The 21205-nt window shown below is 49.9% G+C and overlaps 1 long non-coding RNA gene and 1 gene segment (V, D, J or C); both read left to right on the top strand.

Moving 5' to 3' along the window:
- The first annotated feature begins 702 nt into the window (after positions 1 to 702).
- LOC123810849 lies at positions 703 to 19383 on the top strand. The segment is given in 2 exon segments: positions 703 to 778; positions 19040 to 19383. Coding segments are annotated over 2 exon segments (390 nt in total).
- Positions 6170 to 6574, top strand: LOC123810970. Its single transcript, XR_006784327.1, has 2 exons — positions 6170 to 6282; positions 6414 to 6574. It is a non-coding gene; the product is annotated as an uncharacterized LOC123810970 (long non-coding RNA).
- Positions 19384 to 21205: the final 1822 nt, after the last annotated feature.

The following is a 21205-nucleotide window of genomic DNA, read 5'->3' as shown; positions in this document are numbered from 1 at the left end:
CCTCAGGCCTGGGGATCCTCTGGAGCCTCTTCTGTCCTCCTCTGCCAGGGTTCCAGGGTCCCCCTGCTGCAGTGACCCAGGCTCTGGCCTGGCCCCCTGTCCCACATCAACTCTGTTTTCTGTTCCCCTCACGTGAACTCAGTCTCAAGCAGTCCTCAGGCTCTCCTGGGTCAGCAGTCATGTGTGCCTGAATCCATGATGGTCACACCAGGACTGTACCTGCATGGTCCCGTGTGAGGACAACTCTGGTCCCCTGTACTGGTGACTCTTAAGTGTTGGAGACACAGAAGCCATGGAGACACATGAAGTGTAGACATTGGATCAGCTTGAAAGAAGAGTGGTTTGCCTGGGGACCAGCAGAGGGTGGCATGAAACCCTTTCTGCAAAACAGGAGCTCCTGGCTAGGCAGCCCTCCAGGGAAAGGAGCCCTCAGCCCTGGGCACTTTGACAGGGTGAGGCATTTCCTCCCTGGACCAGACTTATCTCTGTGCTCGTGGCCCTCTGTGGTCCCACAAGGACTTGGTCCCAGCTTTACCCAGGGGGAAGCCAGTGTGTCAGACTAGCCTCCCCCACCAAGGGCTCCAGACCCTGTGGGTGAACCTGGGAAAAAGGCAGGGGGTGGGGACTCATTTGCATGAGCAGTCCCTCTTCCATGGGGCCCAGTGGGAGGGGATAAGAGAGGCCTGGGCAGCCCAGCCCCAGCTGTGTGGACTGAGGAGCAGCCTGCTCACCATGGCCTGGGCCCCCGTGCTCCTCGTGCTGCTCTGTCACTGCACAGGTAGGGATGGGCCCCAGAGACCCACAGCACCTGCACCCTGATCTTCTATTCACTCCATGTGTCTGTGTGTCTGCAGGTTCCCTCTCCCAGCCTGTGCTGACTCAGCCGCTCTCTGTGTCTGCATCTCCTGGAGCCACAGCCAGACTCACCTGCACCCTCAGCAGTGGTTTTGTTGTTGGTGGCTACTACATAAACTGGTTCCAGCAGAAGCCAGGGAGCCCTCCCCGGTATCTGCTGTGGTTCTACTCAGACTCAAGTAAGGGCCAGGGTTCTGGGGTCCCCAACCGCTTCTCTGGATCCAAAGACTCCTCGGCCAATGCGGGGCTCCTGACCATCTCTGGGCTGCAGCCTGAGGATGAGGCCGACTATTACTGTGCTACATGGCACAGCAACAGTAAAACTTACACGGTGCTCCAGGGTCACGGGGAAGTGAGACTAAAACCCTTGCTATGCACTTTCTGCCTGGGGCTGCCACTTCTTATCTGCCTGGGACCAAGTCTAACTCAGGTGGCATTTGTTGTTTCTTCTTCAGTGGGCAACTCTTTTCTTAGTACCCATGGATGTGCTGTTTTTACTTATTGTCCGTAGTTAAAAATTTTGTTTCTCTCTGGTTAATCTTTTCAGCCTGCTCATATCTACACAGGCCTAACTCAGGTCTCAGGGCTGTGTAATCCCTCAGGGGCAAGACAGACAAGGAAGGAAGGGTTGAACCCACCTGTGCCCACCAGAGTCTAGGCCTGCATCAGAGGCCTGGGTGGGCTGATGGCTTCAGGTGGGTCAGTGGTGGGTCACTGTGTCCAGTGTGCCCCAGGACCGTTTCCCAGGAAACTGCTGCAAGAGTGAGTTTAGTTCGGTCTACCTGTGACCATTGTCGCCTGTTTCTGGGACCTATTCTCTCATCCTGGGGCTCAGGGGAAGCAGGTTTCTCTGGTTCCAGACATGCTAAGACACGCCAGACAAGAATCTTGTCCTCGCTGAAATATGATTGTGTGTGACCTCTCTGTGTACACCAGCAGATCAGGAGACTCCTTCATGCTCTCCCCTGGTCGTTCAGTTGTTTGGAGCGTCATCCTGTGCAGCAGAGAGCTTGCAGGTCTGATTCCTGCTCAGGGCACATATTAGGCTACAAGAGTGTATGTGTGTGGTGGGGGGGGCAACCAAGCAGTGTTTCCTTCTCACATCTCTCTCTCTCTCTCTCCATCCCTTCCTCTGTCTCTCAAATCAATAGACACACTCAGGTGAGGACTAAAAGAGGGGGCTCCAACATCATTAAAGCAAGACCTGTAATCTCCACCTTTCTCTTCATCCCACCATGAGAAGGGTCATGCCCAGAGGTTTGTGAGGCTGGAGACATGCAGAGTTTCTGGACACTCAGTTGGATAAGACACATCTGATAAAACATTTGAATGAGGACCACGGATGTGTGGGGAGTTGTGTCACACTGCAGTGGCTCAGGAAGCCAACTCTTCCTGTCTGGGCACAGTCCATTCCTGGTTTTGAGTCTTCCTGTCTTCACCCTTCTCTGCACAGGTGAGCTGCTCAGGGCTTCCTGTACATGGCCCCTCAGGAGCACATCCCTCTTCCTCTTTCCCTTACCCTCAGAAAGGTTTGACTCCTTGTGTGGCTTCAGATCCTACTTGTGTGAAACAACTCTCTGTAGTGGCTCAAATGTCCCTGTCAGCGTACCCTGACCTGAACTGCTTGGTAATGCTTTCTGGGCCTCCCTCAGTGATCTCACTCTCTCGAGTCTCCAGATGCCATGGACACAGATTGGAGTCCCTGACCTGCGTCTCTCTGGAGTTGCTGCTGAGTCTCCTCCATCTCATGTCCCTGGACCACCTCTCACCCACTTCATTTTTTACTGAGAGAGCCTCTCTGGGCATGGGGGGCACAGTGCTTCTCCAGGAGTGGGACCCCAAATCCATCCAGCTGCCCCTGGCTGTGACCACATCTGCCACTCACGAGGCTCAGGAGACTGTAGAAGGGCTATGGATCTTCTGACCCCACTATAGTAAACGTCTCCAGTAGATCCTGATGTGGGGACAACACAGGGTACTGAGGAGTTTGCATTTGTAGGTGGAGCCAAATGAGGATAATCATCTCTCCAGATTCTGAGTTCCAGAAGCTTGAACCAGCTGAGCTTTAGTTGCTTGTCTTAGAGACACTGTATTGGCAGCAATTAACACAGATTGTGGGGTAATGAGCCTGTATCCAGTATCACAGAGTCCCTCACCCTTACTAATGCTGAGAGACACTGGACAAAGAACAGAGCTGTTTACTGCTCTGAAGGATTAGAAACACCTTTTGGGTTTTAAATTTATAAAGACAGTGACGGAACCCTCTCCTGCCTGCCTCAGTTCTCCCAGCTGGAGCAGTGACCAGCTCAGGGGATCCCTGGGGAGTGTGGAGGTGAAGCAGGTGTAACAGATCTTGACCAAAAGCCCCAACACCACCCTCAGAGTGGCTTTTAACTGTTCATCATTCTGAGTGACATACATACTTGGAAGGGTAGTCAGTGCTTTAAAACACATGATCCCATCGCAGGCACCAATAAGCAAAGCCCAAAGAAGGAGAGAGTCTTAGAAGAAGAATGGGGGTGGGATTCAGGGAGTCACACCCTCTTGCCAGGGGATCCATAGCCCCTCACACGGGCTACCCTGAACCTCCATAAGCCTGTGGTCTGGGTGCACGTTTAGCATCACCTCCTTTTGTTTCAAAATGTAACCTTCTCCCTCATGGCAAGAGACGTATTCCATTTAAATAAGTAGACATTGTTGTGAAATCTAAGATTCCAAAAACTCAAGGTTTTGCAAATATTCCTCAGGTGCATCCTGGAGAGAGAACAGTCTCGTCTCTTTCCTGTGTGAACATCTATTCCAGGGCCCGTAACCAGTGAGGTCCAGAGTGATGAGTAAAACAGTCCAAATCATGGATCTTCTTCATTTTTCAGGGGGGTCATAAGACCTGAAGATATTGTAACATGGTCCCTCAGGGGGTGCTGTGGGGCTGTCTGAATTCTTCAATCAGGGAAAGACACATGAATGCTCCAGGGATGCGATAAAATAAATTTTTACCTGAAAGACTTTTAAATCACTTCTGAATTACAGCCAAAGCCAAAAATATGCCAACTGTGTACTTACAGTCCTGTATCTGCTTCTTTCTGGCCACAGAAGATGTGCTATGAGAGAGAAATACCAGCACCCACATGACATGGTGCTGGTGTAGGTTTGGGGTTGAAAGTGGGTGGGGCATTGGGCCAAAAAGACCCAATCAATGGGACCGGTGTCCAATTTTCAGAATAAGTAGGAGTGAGAAGGTGGTATGGGTGAGGTGAAGAATGTTGCAATAACAGATAAAAACACCAAAAGGGAGGTATCAGTCACACAAATAGAAGGGGAAAGTTGCTTTGGGCCACGCATTGGGTTAGTGGAGTGAGCAGGGGCACCAGGAGGAGCTCCTTAGGAAGAGGCAGGAGAGCTGAAGAGGCAGGAGAGGCCAGACTGCTGGGATGACTGCTGCTGAGAAGGAAAAGCATAGTCACAGAGGGACCGTCAGTGGGGAGTGATGTGCACACATTGGCGTCTGCTCACTCCATGTCCAGCTGATGTGAGAACACAGTGAGCAGGGCAGGGAGACAGAGGAGGGTCAGTCTGTCGCATCTGGGAGGAGAAGATAGTGGCCAGATCAGGGTGAGTGTAGTGGAGATGAAGACAGTAGATTAGATTCCAGATGTTTTCCCTGGTCAAAACACTGGCCTAGGTCCTTGCTTGGAAGGTCAGTGTGGGGGGTGTGGATGGGTCTTGGATGGGTCTAGGATGGGTCCATGTTCCTGGTTGGGATGTGGTTGGATGAGCATAGTCGTATGCAAGAGGGGCAAACATGTGTGAACCATGGGTTAAGGACAGGGAATATTTGTGTTTTGTTTCTATTCACAGACTTATTTTTTTAATTAAAATGAGTTACTGAGCCACAAATAAACATCACCATGCTCCAGACAACTGGTGCTGTGATAAGCCGACAAGAAACTGTCAGGGCCACGGGCACCCTTTGGTTTCCTTGTAGTCCCTGTGCAATGCGGGGAGGGGGGGTTTCTGTGACTTATTCAGAGGGAAGCATTGAGGCTTCACAGGAGTACAATACGCACCTGTGAAGTTAGTAAGTGAGAGCAGACAAGACTGGATGGAAAATTTTTTACTTGTTCATATATTAATATATATATAATTCATATTAACAGTATTATTACCACAGACATTGATTAGGTAAAGACACTGGGGAAGCAACTGTGCTGATATTCTGTACATGAGTGAAATACGATGCTCTCACACAGTAGGGTCTGGAGAAGTTGTGATGAGTGAACAAATAGGCATTGTGGACAGTGAGGGGGGCATAGACAGGGCACCAGGGACATCAGTGTCATCATATTGTACACTCTTGTAGCAACTTCAATGATTTTGCACATCCTTAAAAATACAATTCCATCCGGATGCATGCTGAATTTGGTACAAGGGTCCTATTCAGCCTGGTGGGCTACTCAGGGGCTGTGGGGTCCTGGCTGCATCCTGGGATGGAAGTGCTGTGACCGTCTCATGTGGATGTTGTCAGGGGGCGAGCAACAAGAAACTGGATCTCACTGCTGAATGATTCTGGTCTCTTCCTGGGAACGTGCCCTGTGCCAGGTCATCAATGGACCCAGGCCCCATTCCAGATGACTATAGGACAGTTGATGAAGTTTATGGTACTGGGAGGACACAGTGAGAAGTTAAGTAAGAGGAGAGAGAGAGGAGCCAGTCACCCCAGGCCCTGAAATAAAAGGAGATCTGGGGTCTTCATGCCCTTAGCCCGTTGGTTCTCTGAGTAGAGGACACATTCACTCTGAGGGCTCAGGTACCTAAATGGTCCCAACAAGTAATTATCTAAAAGGTAGGAGTAACAGGAGGAAGAGCTCATGCTGACCAGGTCACATCTTTAGAGGAAGGAGTGAGGCTTGGGACACCTGAAGCACAATAAGGAGCCCTGGGGGCCTGGAAGCCCCTGCCCTGTGTGGGGTGGGTGAGGTGCCAGGCAGGACTCAAATCCAAGCCTCACTCTTTCTCTCCTAAGCTCCTGGCTCTCCATCCCAGTCCTAAGTGGGTCAGATTCTAGAACAGCAGGGGGCGCTGTGGGACCATTCTTGAGGTTCTCCGGGTTAAGTCAGCTGGGAAACCAGGGCCTGAGTCCAGTGCCCTACTTTCTGCGCTCATTGGGGACCAGCAGCTGTGATCTCCCAGGGTCCCCAGCCCTAGAGGCTCTAGCGCCTCACCTCCACTCAGATTTCACCAGCTTTATCCCCAGGGACTCAGGAGGAGGAAACAATTTGCATGAAGGGTCCTTCTCTACCCACCCAGGAGGGGAGAAGATAAGAGACTTTGTGGTGTTCTCTCCTTCGTGTGCTCAGAAGCTGCATGTGGGCACCTCCACCATGGCCTGGACCCCTGTCCTCCTCGCCCTCCTTGCTCACTGCTCAGGTGACTCACTGAGGGAAGCTGGAGTAGTGACTATGGGACACACCTGGGTCACCCTTTTTCTCTGTGACTGAGAACACCCTGTGAGAAATAACCTCATCTCACATCTCTGTGTCTCCACTTTTCTGTTCCAGGGTCCTGGGCACAGTCTGGGCTGACACAGGAAGCCTCAGTGTCAGGGTCTGTGGGACAGAAGGTCACCCTCACCTGCACTGGAAGCAGCAACAATGTTGGAAGCTATGGTGCAGGCTGGCACCAACAGGTTCCTGGTGCTGCCCCCAAAGCTGTGATGCTCGGAAGAAATCGGCCCTCAGGGATCCCAGATCGGTTCTCTGGCTCCAGGACTGGCAACACGGCCTCTCTGACCATCACTGGCCTGCAGCCCGAGGACGAGGCTGATTATTACTGTTGAACATTCGAAGATTGTAGCAATCACACAGTGATTGTCCAGCCCCATGGGGAACTGAGACAAAAACCTTCCCTGTTCCCATGATCACCCCCTGGGTGCCTGTGACCCATAAAGAGGGTGATGAGACAGAACATAGAGCTTCTGACCCTAATGGTCTTACTTTCTGAGCACAGGTCCCCTTTTAATAGTGACAGGTGATTCCTCCCACATGTTCTATCATGAGTTTATTGAGGTAGAACTCCCATGCCACACATTTCACTGATAATGTGTACAGTGCAGGAGTGTTTTCCTACTTACTGAGAACTGAATGGGCAGCATGAGGCCAACCCTCTCCTGTGAGCAGCAGGAGACAGGAAGGGAATGTGGAATCAGCCTGTGATGGGCACCTTGGCCTGAGCAATCCTGGGAGCCATGGGAGCACTCAGCTGTGACTCACACTCTTGCCTTTCATTTTGCTCTCCCCTCTTCCTAGACCTGTTGCTAAAGCCTGTTGTCCAGGTAGAGATAGATGTACAGACACACCTCAGGCGAAAATTTGCATGAATTGCCCTATGCATCTCCTGAACACGGGATATCAGGCCTTTGGAGGTGAGACATTCTCAGGTCCAACAAGGAGGCCTGAGTAGGCAGAGAGCTGCGGATTCTGCATCTAACCCACCACTCTTTACCCTCCTCACTCCCTGGATAAGGGCTTTCTATAGGGGAAAGTGAAGGATGGCCATGGGGGACACTCACACTGCTCTTTACTTTTGTCATTTGGACACAGGAAGTGTGTTGTCTCATTCATTCTACCACCCTCTGTCCACAGTTCCAGTGTCCTCGGTTGGACAGTGCTAACCCTGCCATCATGCACATTGTCCAGGTGTGGGTGTGTGTGTGCACATGAGTGTGTCCGTGTGTAAAATGAGTGAGTAGTGATCTTCTCTAATAATAAGTCTGGGTCAGAAGGTACAATGACACAGTTCTCCCAAATATGCACGCAGCTATTCCAAAGACTTGAATAGAGGCTCAGAGTCTGTCTCATTTATTGATTATAGAGAACGCAGGGAACTGACCTAACCAAAGACTATGACGTTTCAGAGTTGTAGGACATCATCATTTATGAGCATAGACACAAAAATATCTCCACATGCTAGTAGAATGGGTGTGATATAAACAAAGATTTATCTTGATTCCAAGGGTCTGACTTTGTGAGCAAAAACCCACCCAGAGTTAGTGGCAGCTGATTCTTCTCATATTCTTTGTCATAACTTTATTAAGATATAATTTGCATGGCATGTTTCACAGGTTCATTTGTACAACACAACATCATTTAGCATATTCTCTTCCCTGAGGCAGTAAGAAGGTAAAGAAATTTTAAGAACCCTCCCAGACAGTCACTTGCACACTGTCCCTGGGCACCTCTCTTCCTCCTGCCCCTCTGGGGGAGGGGACAGACAGAGGCCAGCACCCAAAACGACGTTCTGTCTGCACTCTCCATATGGGGGCTCCTCCTGCTCCCACCACAAAGCAACTTCTCCCTCCGACACCTCTGGGTCATTGCAGACAATGTCTGCCTGTCAGGGTCCAGTCACAGAGAGTGACATTGAACTTGGCCTGACACTGAAACCACTGTGACTCTGCCCCTTAAGACTTAAAGTCCACTGTGAGAGCCACAGTTGGACTCTCCTGCTTTCCCCCACCTTGGCTCTCTATGTCCCTGTCCTGCTGGAACCATCCATCTGTATCTGTCATGTGATGTTCTGTCCTCAGGCCTCAAGCCAGTTGTTGTCCCAAGTTCTAGACCCTCCCTCATGTTCTTATCTTCCTCCACCAGTCAGCCAATGAGAATCATCTCCAGCCTGTTGTCAGTAAAGCAGTGTGTGTGCCATGTGTATTTCTGGGGAAATACAGGTTCAACAAAGAATTTTAGTGGCTTTTGCTAAATACTCAAGGATCTAGGAAAAGTCATTTACTGAGCTGTTGTTACTCAGAACTAAGTCACCACAGTGTAAACAGATTATGTATGAAAATCTGCTTCACTATCTCTGTGACTACCTCAGCATGTCACAAAATAATCTTTAGAAGGTTTCACCCATGAGTCTCATACAGATGGAGCACGAATGTGTTTTTAAAATTACATGTAACGCATAATTTACTGAGAGGACCAGTAGGACTGTGAACTATTTTTAAAACTATTTTTAAAGCATAGTATATTTATTGCACCAATATGTGGCCAATGATGCAAATTGTGTGTGTGTTGCAGATATAATAATCCCTGTTTTAAAGGGTAATAAAACTAATAGTTTTGCATATCTCTTCTCCAGTGACCAAAATCTACACATTAACATGACTCCACTTACAGAAAACATCCAAAGGAGGACATCGAGATTTTGGAGATGAACTTGGACTTGCCATCTGGTATTTCCTAAAGGAGACTCGGTCTCCCTCTGCCCACCTTCTCACCCTGTCTCCCCTTCTCACCCATTCTCTCCCCTCTGACACATGGCTCTGCTCAACCTTCTTTTCCCAGAGACTCAGCCAGTCAGCCAGCTCAGTGACCTGACCAACCACATCTTGTTGGGTCTTGAACTGTTGTCTGGCGAAAGTATGCATGTCAAAGTTGTGAGCCATTTTCCTGACCATTCACTTTTCCTGGGTCATGTGATCCATCTCTGTCTTCCCCGGTGTATTTCACTGTGGGGATTTCACCACATCTTCACCTAAAGCCATGTCCCTCAGCTCTCATGATGCCTCTGCTCCCTGCTCCCTCATCATCCCTCCAACATCCACCCCTCGCAGGACCCTGAGGAAGCAGGGAACTCTCTGGTCTCCCTGCACCAGCATTGAAGGTGAGGAAGGGAGGCCCCTCCGCACCTGCATCTGCACTCTCCCCTCCCACAGCTTTGGCCACACTTTACAGTCGTCCTGATTTCCATGTCTCTTTCTCCTCCTAAACCAGACCCCAACACTGGAAATGTTGTTTATTTATATCAGAGACTGGCAGTATAACAAATGGTGTCCCCGGGAGTATTAGTGACCTGACAGTGACCAGTCTCAGGGCAGTGTCCCCAACATCATTTCCATCCACTGATGAATTCTGAGCAGTGAGCAGCAGGGGTGCTGTGGGACCCCAAGGCCAGACAGTGGGTGCCTCCCACTGAGTGAACTCCCAGACTGCCCAGGACTGGGGCCCTGGGGCCTGTGGTTACTGATGGGGACCCTGTGACTGGGCTGGGCAGAGCCTGCTGCTCACTGGTCTGGGTAAGGTCCCTGAACCTGCTCCTGTCCTGGACCCTCCCAGGGGGCAAACCCAGTCTCACCCATCAGCTCCCTGTCCAATCAGCTAGGCTCTCACTTGCCTTGTTCTCAGGGTAGAAAATGTTCATCATCATTGGGGGAAACAAATAAGAGTGAACAGCTCCTCCTCTTCCCAACCAATGGGGGAGATAAAAGAGGCCCGGCCCACCTCTGATCTCATCTGGGGACACAGGAAGCTGTCTGCACCATGGCCTGAACCCATGTCCTGCTCATGCTTCTCTCCCACTGCACAGGTGCAGCGAGTCTTCACATGCCCACGGTCAACCACCAATCCTCTGTCAGCCGTTTAGGCTTAGATTCTTGTGCAGTTTAAGTGTTATCCCTGCCCCAGCACCTGTGAATGTCTGTGTCTGCAGGTTCCCTCTCCCCGCCTGTGCTGACTCACCTGCCCTCCCTCTCTGCATCTCCTGGAGGGTCAGACAGACTCACGTGTACCCTCAGCAGTGGCTTCAGTGTTGGCAGCTATAGGATATACTGGTACAAGCAGAAAGCAGAAGCCAGGGAGCCCTCCCCGGTATATCCTGGAGTATAGATACGACTCAGACAAGCACCAGGGCTCCGGAGTCCCCTGCCACTTCTCTGGATCCAAAGACACCTCGGCCAATGCAGAGTCCCTGACCATCTTGGGGCTGCAGCCTGAGGAGTAGGCCGACTATTACTGTATGACTGGGTACAACTATGCTTCTCACAGTGACACACACAGATGGGGGAAGTGGGACAAAAACTTCAGCCTAACAGTTTCTTCCAAGACAGTGGAATATTTTATAATAATTTCTGCATATGTAAACTATACTCAGAAGTTCCTTCTGGTTGAAGGGGTCTACTCGCAGTTTTCCATCACACATCTAGTGTCTCAGGGACCCAGAGGTCAAACTGAACACACAGTGGTCACGGTGACACTGCAGAGCTGCCTGGTATTCACTGTGGGAACCGGGGCCTGGGGACCTGCCCTTGACCGCTTGAAATGAGACAATAGAGGCTTTTCTCTGTTTAGTCTTTGTTATGATCTGGGAACATCCTGGCAGGTGACAGTCTGTCTCCACAGAACAGACCCTGCAGGGCCAGGGCTCTGAGCATGGACCTCCCTGTCCCTTTCAGGCCCAGCTACTAAGATCCCCATGGCACACAGTGTCCCAGGGATGAGGGACTAAAGGGTGAAATGCTATGTGAGGGCTCAGTATACAGCTGCCCTGGACCCCTGACTGGGTCCTGAGCCTTCTGTTGTGAAGTCAGGGGGAAGAGGGTTTCTGAAAGGAAAGTTCTAGGCCTGGGCCAAACCCTCCTTTATGAGACATGAGTCAGTGCGGGGATGACCCACAGTTGTTGGAAAAGTGCTGAGCCTGCCCAAGGAAAATTGGGTGACTTGGCTCTGTGGATGAATGTCCTTATGGCTGACAGCACTCAGGAGAACAGAGACTCCTGCCAGTGGGATCCCTGAACAGCTTCCCTGAGCCCCCTGGCACTGACTGGGATCTCCTCTCCTCTCAGACCCCACTGGAGCTTTCCCAGGGTGCGGGGTGGGTTATGGGATATCAGGAGCAGGAGGTTCCCATATTTGCATTTTTCACTTACCCTTTCAAGCTCTTGCTGAGCCCAGATGTGAGGCTTCTTTTCCAACACAGGGAACAACAGACACATTGGGGGGCACCATGGAAATGATGCCCAGGGCTCCCAGGCAGAGTCCCTACCTTGTGAGCTAGGACAGAGGTGATCAATCCTCAGGGGTTGGCTCTCATCTCACCTTCTGGTGTGTGCACTCAGCCTCCTGGCCCAGCTATGGGCTCCAGCCTGATGAGGAGGCTGACACTCACTGTCATGTAGCTCAGGACAATGCCCTGCCCTCAGGACAATTTCTCTGTGGAACCTGCCACCCAAGGGCTGCAGTTCCACAGAGAAATGAGGTAAAACCTGCTGTCCACCTGCATCCTGTCTCATCAGAGCTGTATCCCTGACTGTCATACCCCAGCCAAGGTTTTGGCTTGTCCTGACATGAGTACTGTGAAACCAGGGAACCCTGATGTTCTCAACTTTGTCTATTGTTGGTGCTCAGTGAATGTCTCCTTCCTTAATGGGACCCAACACAAACAGAATCACTTGTTGCCCAAATACACAGAACCCCTTTGAGCTGCCAGGACTGTGACAAGGAAGCAGAAGTCCAGCCTGTGTGACCTGGGAGACTGGGGGGCTGCCCACCAACCTCTGGCACGTCCCCACTTCCTGGATCAGGCCTTTCTGTTCTTCCCTGAACTCTGACACTTTGAGGAAGCTGCGTTTCTCTCTTGTTCCCGAGATTCCACCCTGGAGGAGCTCCTGATCTCCAGCTACACAGAGATCCCTCCGTGAAGACCGGTTTTCAGACCCATCCTTGTTTGCTTTCTCTGTTTCTACCTTAAACATTTAATGTTCTCCTTTCTCTATCCCTTTTTGAGGTAATATTGGTTAAATATTAATTCCTTGCATCTACACCCTATAAAGTCAATGCTGATTCAATGCAAGGAGTTCATTGCAAATAAACTCGATCAGGCAGAAGGCAGATTGGGTCACAGGTGAGAGGGTTTCTTACACCAGATATAAAGGAAGAAGTTTTTAAAAGCAGTGACAGCTCCATTTATAGTAATATTTTATGTCAATTCTTATATTGAAGAAATTACAAGTTAGACTACAATATATACATAAAAATCAGAGTATCCAAACAAACTCAGTGTTGTGAGGGTAACATTCAAGAGCACAGAAGCGCCCACACCTGTAACCAGGAACATAGGACACCTGCCCCCGGGTAGTGTGAGGTCAAAGGAAGGACAGGCATGAAAAGCCAACACATGTGCAAGGGGGACTTTGGCAGCTAACCTGAGACATGGCAACCACACCAACCAAATGCATCCTCCTAAAAGGGGGCCACAGTGGAATGCTTACCAGGTGTGGACCACCTGGATTCTCTGGGGAACCTTAAACCTTAAACGTGTTTCAAGGTGGGTATGTCCCTGGGAAGATTCCAGAGAAAGTCAAATATCCCAAAATATCTGGGAACACAGCATGTCACTTAGCTTTCTGCAGGTCATTAGTGACCTATAGGAATTAGTGGCTGAATGTCAACATCACAGAGAGGACTTGCAGATTGTGCTGCCCTGGGAACTGACATCTGAAAAAACCACCTGCAAAAGGCAGAAAGCCTCTCTAGGACAGCTGAGCAGTAGGAAGTGTGCTGGAGGGTTAGGACCTGGGACCAGCAGAGGGTGCCTGTGGATTGGTTCTGGGAGCTCAGGGTTCTGGGACAGGCAGGCTAGGAGAATACTGGACTGGCTCTTGCACACTGGGGCAGGCAGTGTGCCCACTGAAGTGTGACTGTCCTGCACCTGGGACCCCGGATCCACATGAGCACTCAGCTCTGACTCACACACTAGCCTCATGTTTCACCCACCTGGCTTTACATGCTCATTGTCGAGGCCTGATTCACAGGCACAGATAGATGCACAATCGCAAACAAAAATAAATTTCCTTGCAAAACCTTGACCTTCAATGCTGCCTGGACACAGGATGGGAGATAGCTGGGCAGGAACTGTCTTAGTCCCAAGCTCTGGGGTGGTTCCACCACGGCCTGGACTCACTCTTTACTTTGTCAGTCAGTGAACCAAGCCTTCACTTCAGGGGACAGGGGAATATTATTACGGGAAGGGGACCTTTGCTACTAGTATCTGGGCACAGGTGCTTGTCATTCAACTTTCTGCGCCCTTCTAACCATTCTTCCAGGGCCCTTGTGCAGAAGCTTCTGGCTTTACCATCCACAGTGTCTAGGACTTTGTTTAAAAATAATCATACAATGATATAGAGGGCATGTAGCCTCAACATATTTTGTCATTGTACTAACCAAAGAATGCCAACCTGACAGGAACAGTATGATATTTGACAATTAGAGTCAATGGCGTTTATGATCACAGCTGATAAGTGATTCAGCACATGAGCAAGAAGGATCTATGTTCTATCAATAAAACTCACTTTCTCTCTGGTTACATTCAGTCTGAGACGAGGGTATGTGTGCACTGTCTGGGGGATGTTGAACCTAGAACTTGGGGGACAGCAGCTGTGAAGAGGCCAGCATGTTCTTTCAGAGAGAAAAGTGCCCCCAGGACCTACAGGGAGACCTGCTCAGTCTCCTTCTTGCATGTGAGGAGCTCCTGGGGCACCCCTGGTGTGAATCCCGTCCAGTCTAACCACCCCTCCTCACTCCATAGAAATCAATGTGCTCCTAATTCCCACATCAACTTGCCTCATGGGACACACTAACTGACCTCTGGTGTCCGGAAAATGCCTGATAACATCTGTATGGGTGACAAATTTCAGGGATCCCTTTTGTTGACATGGCTTCCAATTGACTCATGATGAAATGTGTTGTAATTTCATTAGCCTGTTTTTTTTGTTATTATATCAGTTGATTTCATCTTCTTAGTTTATTTTTTATTTTTCAGTATATTCTAATGACTTAGGGAAACTGATATTGTTTGTGTTTTCTGCTTTTAATTTTTTCTTTCACATTGGTATTAATGCTCCTCATGTCAATATCTCATAGATATGATATTGCCTATTTTTCTACATTGTCAGCTATACTTTTATAATTGTAAAATATTTTAGTGTGAATATTTAATATTAAGAGAGTTGGGAGTCTCATAAAATACAAAGGGAAAAAAGTCATACACATTTAATTAAACACAAAACTTAATGACAATTCCTAAATGAATAGCTAGTTATATTTTTATTTCAAGTATCCTAAACACCAGTTGTGTAATTCCTCATTTCCAAGTACTTGAGAGATTTTAATTATGTTTTTATCTTCACTCCAGGACATTGTTCAGGGCTTTAAGAAAGAGGAAAGAAGAGGGAGAAACATCGAATGGTCGCCTCCCGTTGGCACCTGGAAGGGGGATGGAACCCCCAGCCTTTCCATGACAGGACGACGGTCCCTCCAACTGAGCGACACCAGCCAGGACCTGTCACCTCAGACACTTAACCTTCCTGATCATTTTCCTTCCATCAGAAACCCCTTGTCCACTGTGTCCATTTCTTCTGCTCCACAGCAGCAAGTGGAAAAAGTAGGCCTTAAAATGTTCTATGATGTTAACCCCATCTTGTTCCAACAGAGTGTTGGGCTTTTTATATTTCTGATCATGAGACAAGTGTCTTCTTATTTTGTTACATATGACGTTGCCAGGTGTCTCATAATTTCATGGTGACCCTCTGACTTTTGCTCCTCAAAACTCACAGTTACACTGAAGAGACCTTGTAGAGTCATAGCTCCCCAGGGCACAGGTGGTCTGCCCTCCCCAGGCTGGGGGTGCAGCCCTGTGAGTGCACAGCCCAAGGCCGATCCCCCACTGCTACTGGAGAAGGTTACAAGATGTTGTCAGAGGTAGAAACTGCTTCTGAACCCTAGACTCAGGCACTGTGATGATCCTGGAACTCGCTCAGGAGAAAGGAGTAACTGCTAAGCCTTTCCAAGGAAGACAGAAAGACTTTTCACTGAGAAAGACTTTTCACTGAGAAAGGAAGAAAGTGTTCTCAGGATTGGGGTTAGATTTGAAATGAACTAGATCGCTGGGGCTGAAAGGTAAACACACACATCTCACCATTCAGCCTCAGCCACTGCAGGTAAGACTCTCAGGAATAAGGTCACTAGAGCCATGAGGAAGCTGATTGGGAGGAAGACGTCAGCTGCCCATCAAATAGGGCATCTCAGTTACTGAGCAGTCATTGGTCTGTGAGAGGTCCCAGCATCTGCCTCTTTCAAGATGACCCCCAGGGGACATCAGGGTGAGACTGGGGCAGGACAAAAGAGGGGCAGCTGATTTGCATGAAGCACTTCTTTCTCCTAATGAGCCTGGGAGGCATGAAAAGGCCCCAAGGACACCACCTCCAGCCCAGGAGCCTGAGGAGGCCGTGTTCTGTGAGTGTCCCCACCATGGCCTGGACGGTGCTCCTGCTCAGTCTTCTGGCTTACAGCTCAGGTCAGAGGAAGGGACTCTGCATTTTTGGGGTTGGGAGCAAATGCAAGCACCATCTCAGAGTGACCCTTTTCTCCCTTAACAATATCTGTCTTTCTGCCGTTGGTTTTGGTGTGGATCTCAGACTGTGGTGACCTTGGATCCTTCAGTGTCTGTGTCTTCAGGAGGGACAGGGACACTCACCTGTGGCTTTAGTTCTGGGTATTTCTCTAGGTTTAAAGTCCCCAGCTGGTTCCTGCAGACCCCAGGCAATGCTCCCCACACACTCATCTACAGCACAAACACCCAGCCCTCTGGGGTCCCTGATTCCTTCTCTGGATCCCTCTCTGGCAACAAAGCCCCCTTCACCATCATGAGGACCCAGCCTGAGGATGAGGCCAACTATTACTGAGCAGTGTATGTGGATAGTAATATTGATGATTGCACAGTGATTCAATCCATGGGGGAGTGCACCCAACACCTGCACATAATTCAGAAGGGCTGAACCATTAGAGGCAGAAGAAAGGAGAGAGTGTGGAAATGGTCTGCACGGTACGGGGACTGGCTCCCTGGCCCTGGTTTCTATCCAGTGCCTCATCTCCATGCACCTGTTCCTGTCTCCCAGGGTGTGTCCATCTCCCCGTGTGACCCTGTGAAGACTGGGTTTTCTGTCTCCCCTGCTTTCTAGGGTGATGCTGGGGAGGACCTGGACCCTAAAATATATTAACCATCAGTGAGTCCCAGATCCCTCTACTCCCTGGAAGACTCTTCTGTTTAAAGCACAACAACAGGTTTTCTCTCATTGATTTGATGCTCAAACCACATACATATGTCTTTTCCCACTCAAGTGGAAGCCTCACCTTTGGGATGGCATGAAATGCAATTCCCAGACTAGACCCACAGAGATAGAAACTTGTGGGTTCAAGAATTGCCGTTCTAACAAGCCACAGATATATCACCACATGACTTCCCTTCAGGCTTCTGGCACTAGGCTGTGAAGGGGGAAACATGTGATATCATGATTTACCTTATTTGTCTCAGCTGCCTAAATATCTGATTAACACAATTTCAGGTTGAATCAATACAAAATAAATATAGGAAAGAAAACATTACATTCACAATGTTAGGAATGTATATAATATAGTTTTCTGTGTGCTTGCTTCCTGTAACGATTACTGCACAGTTAGATTTCTGGATTAGCTGTGAACACAGAAAAATGTGCAGCCCTTCTGCACAGGGACCTATCAAACAAACGACCTCTTTACTGAACTGCCTGCTTCTGGGCTAATGTGCCTGCCTGCCCTGTGTTTCTGCCATCTGAGCCAGCCCTTAGGGAGGTTTCTTGGAATTCTGTGTCAGTCAATAGGAATGTGGCTTTCCACACCCAATCACAGCAGGTCTATTCAGACCAGTCAGGACAGTGACTTTTGGGCCAATAAAGCTGCAAGAGTTTGGCACCCTCATTTGCATGAAGACAAACCAGTCAGGAACCAGGAATCAGAGGCTCCTGATCAGATGAGCTGGATTCCCTGGTGCTCAGAGAGTGCACTTGCCACTGATGAATGAAGACTGTCAGCATGGCTGAGCTGAAACACTGAAGTGGTCTCCCCGCAGCAGAGTAAAGCCGACCAGTGCAGAGTGGTCTAAACCAGGGCGGCACAAACCAGGGCACATAGAGGAAACAAGCAGAGCTATCTAGTCAGAGTGGCCCGGCACAGGGCTGCCTGTTCCCAGAGCTGTTCTGCACCCCACTGTTCCCACAGCTCTGCCGCATCACAGTTGGGCTGCCCCACAGCAGAGCTGTGTCCATAGCCATGCTGTATTGCTGTTGTTGGTACTGAGTCAAGTTTTCCGCTTTACCACACCCAAACTGGGGGTCCTTGTCAGTGTTGAATTGGTCCTCAGAACCTGGGTTAACAGGTTTTGAGGAAGGAAGGAAGAGGGAAAGAGATTTCAAGAAAACCCAACCCTGTCCCACTAGCCCTGTGTTCTACTGAATTTGTACTATTAACATTCTCTTTGAAGGTCACCAGGGGGCGCTGGGGATCTTCTCAGAGCAGCAAGGTCTGAAAAAACCTCAAGGATTCTAACTGATGGGTCCTGACCCATGCTCACTGGCAGCTAGAGGTGACAGCAGGTGCTTCCTCTCAAGGGACAGACTCAGAGATCAAAACCACCCCAGTCTCCTCCTGACAGTGAGCTACAAACTGGGCAGAGGACCCAGAATTTGGGTTGTGTGTCTCTAGCCACCTCTACCCTCCTTTGTTGTAGGGGCCAGGGTCCTCCTGCTTCAGTCATCCGGGCTGTGCCCTGGCCCCTGGCCCATATTCACTCTGCTCTCTGTTCCCTCATGTGACCCCACTCCCCAGCAGTCCTCAGGCTCTGTTGGGTCAGGAGTCATGTGTGCCGGATACAGGAGGGTCACACCAGGACTGTGCCTGCATCATCCCCTGTAAGGATGGCTCTTGTCCCCTCTACCAATGACTCCTAAGTGTTGAAAACCCAGGAGCCAAGCAGGCAGGTGAAAACTAGACTTTGGATCAGCTTGAAAGAAGAACGGTTTGCCTGGGGACCAACAGAGGGCGCCATGAGATAGTCTCTGTAAAACAGGAGCTCCTGTCTAGGCAGTTCTCCAGGATCATTCAGCGCTGGACACTTTGATTCCTGTGGGGACAGGGTGGGTATTTCCTTTCTGGACCCGGATCAGCTTCCTGCACGTGGCTCTCCGTGTAGTTCCAGAACTGCTTGCTCCCAGCGTTATCCAGGGGGGAACTAGCCTGTCAGCCTGGCCTCTTCCAGCTAGGGCTCCAGACCTTTGGGTGAACCTGCGAAAAATGCAAAGGAGGGTGGCTCATTCCCATGAGCAGCCCCTCCTCCATGGAGCCAGGTGGGAGGGGATAAGAGAGGCCTGGGCAGCCCAGCCCCAGCTGTGTGGACTGAGGAGCAGCCTGCTCACCATGGCCTGGGACCCCGTCCTCCTCATGCTGCTCTGTCACTGCACAGGTAGGGACAGGCCCCAGAGACCCACAGCACCTGCACCCTGACCTTCTGTTCACTCCATGTGCCTGTGTGTCTGCAGGTTCCCTCTCCCAGCCTGTGCTGACTCAGCCGCCCTCTGTGTCTGCATCTCCTGGAGCCACAGCCAGACTCACCTGCACCCTCAGCAGAGACCTCAGTGTTTGTAGTGAAAATATGTACTGGTACCAGCAGAAGCCAGGGAGCCCTCCCCGGTTTTTCCTGTACTACTACTCAAACTCAGACAAGAAGCTAGGACCTGGGGTCCCCAGTCGAGACTCTGGATCCAAAGACACCTCAACCAACACTGCACATTTGGTTATCTCTGGGCTGCAGCCTGAGGACGAGGCCGACTATTACTGTCAGGTATATGAAAGCAGCGGCTGGCACAGTGACAGAGACACATGAGGGAGTGTGACAAAAACTAGGGCCTCATTCGGTCCAGGTTCTGACACATGCAGGAGGCAGTAGAAGACTTACTGATAATAAGAGTAGACCTAGGCCCCTGGTTTAAATGAGGCCACACTATAGTCCCTTCCCATTGCATATAAAATGGTCATGATGACCCTCAAACATTAAACAAACTAAAATGTATACCAACATAATAAAGACAATGACAATGCCAAACAGGCAGAATGACAACACATTTTCAGTAGCAAAAGATCCGGGGAACAGAAGGTGAGATCCATCACTTGGCCATCCACAGTGCCACAGGGTGTCTCCGGGAAGATGGTGTGGTCCAGCGAGTGTGTATGAGTGTGATTGTGTGACACTGTCTGACAGACACTGACCAGACAATTGTCACAGCCCCCGAGCTTGGCATTGTTTGTCCAAAGGGAAAGCTAACCACAGAGAGAAACCTCCGAATAGTCTTCACTGCACAAAGAGCATGACCTCGTCAGAGACCAGGGGTTCAAGGTGGGTGGGGCATTGGATCTAAAAGACTCAATGGATAGGACTGGTGTCCAATCTGGGATTTTCAGAATAAGGAGTGAGATGGAGCTAAGGGTGAGGGGGCACAATGTTCTAATAACAGGTAAAAACACAAAGAGGGAGGTATCAGTCACCCAAATACAAGGGGAAAGTTGCTTTGGGCCATGCATTGGGTGACTGGAGTGAGCAGGGGCACCAGGAGGAGCTCCTTCGGAAGCGGCAGGAGAGCTGAAGAGGCAGGAGAGGCCAGACTGCTGGGATGACTGCTGCTGAGAAGGAAAAGCATAGTCACAGAGGGACCATCAGTGGGGAGTGACGTGCACACATTGGTGTCTGCTCACTCCATGTCCAGCTGAAGTGAGAACACAGTGAGCAGGGCAGGGAGACAGGGTAGGGTCAGTCTGTACCATCCCGGAGGGGAAGATAGTGGCCACATCTGGGTGAGTGTAGTGGAGATGAAGACAGTAGAGAAGATTCCAGATGGTTTCCTTGGGGAAATGCAGGCCTAGGGCCTTCTTGGAAGGTCAGTGTGGGGGTGCAGATGGGTCTAGAATGGGTCCATATTCCTGGTTGGGATGTGGTTGGATGAGCATGGTCGTATGCAAGAGGGGCAAACATGTGTGGACCATGGGTTAAGGACAGTGAATATCTGTGTTTTGTTTTCTTTTTTATTCACTGACTTTCTTTTTGGGGAATTAATATAAATTACAGAACCACAAATAAACATCACCATGCTCCAGACAACTGATTCTACAATAAGCCAGCAACAGCCTGTGAGGGCCACGGGCACCCTTTGGTTTCCGTGTGGTCCCTGTGCGATGCGGGGAGGGGGGGGGTTTCTGTGACTTATTCAGAGGGAAGCATTGAGGCTTCAAAGGAGTACAATATGCACCTGTGAAGTTAGTAAGTGAGAGTGGACGTGACTGGATTAAAAAATTTATACATGTTTTCATATTGAAATATATACCATTCATATTAACAGCATTATTATCACAGACATTGATTAGGTAAAGACACTGGGGAAGCAACTGTGCTGATATTCTGTTCATGAGTGGAATGCAAATCTCTCACGCAGTAGGGTCTGGAGAAGGTGTGTTGAGTGAACGAATAGGCATTGTGGACAGTGAGGGAGGCTCACACAGGAACCCCGGGGACATCAGTGTCATCATACTGGACACTCTTGTAGCAACTTCAATGCTTCTGCACATCCCCAAAGCTCCAACCCCATCTCAATGCAGTCCGCATGTGGTGACAGAGACCCATTTACCCTGCTGGACCCCTGAGGGGCTGTGGGGAC

The sequence above is a fragment of the Phyllostomus hastatus genome, unplaced genomic scaffold, assembly GCF_019186645.2.
Source record: "Phyllostomus hastatus isolate PE091 unplaced genomic scaffold, TTU_PhHast_1.1 phas_scaffold_760, whole genome shotgun sequence".
Taxonomy (NCBI): domain Eukaryota; kingdom Metazoa; phylum Chordata; class Mammalia; order Chiroptera; family Phyllostomidae; genus Phyllostomus; species Phyllostomus hastatus.
The sequence above is the reverse complement of the archived record's forward strand: the minus strand, read 5'-3'. Positions and strand labels throughout refer to the sequence as shown.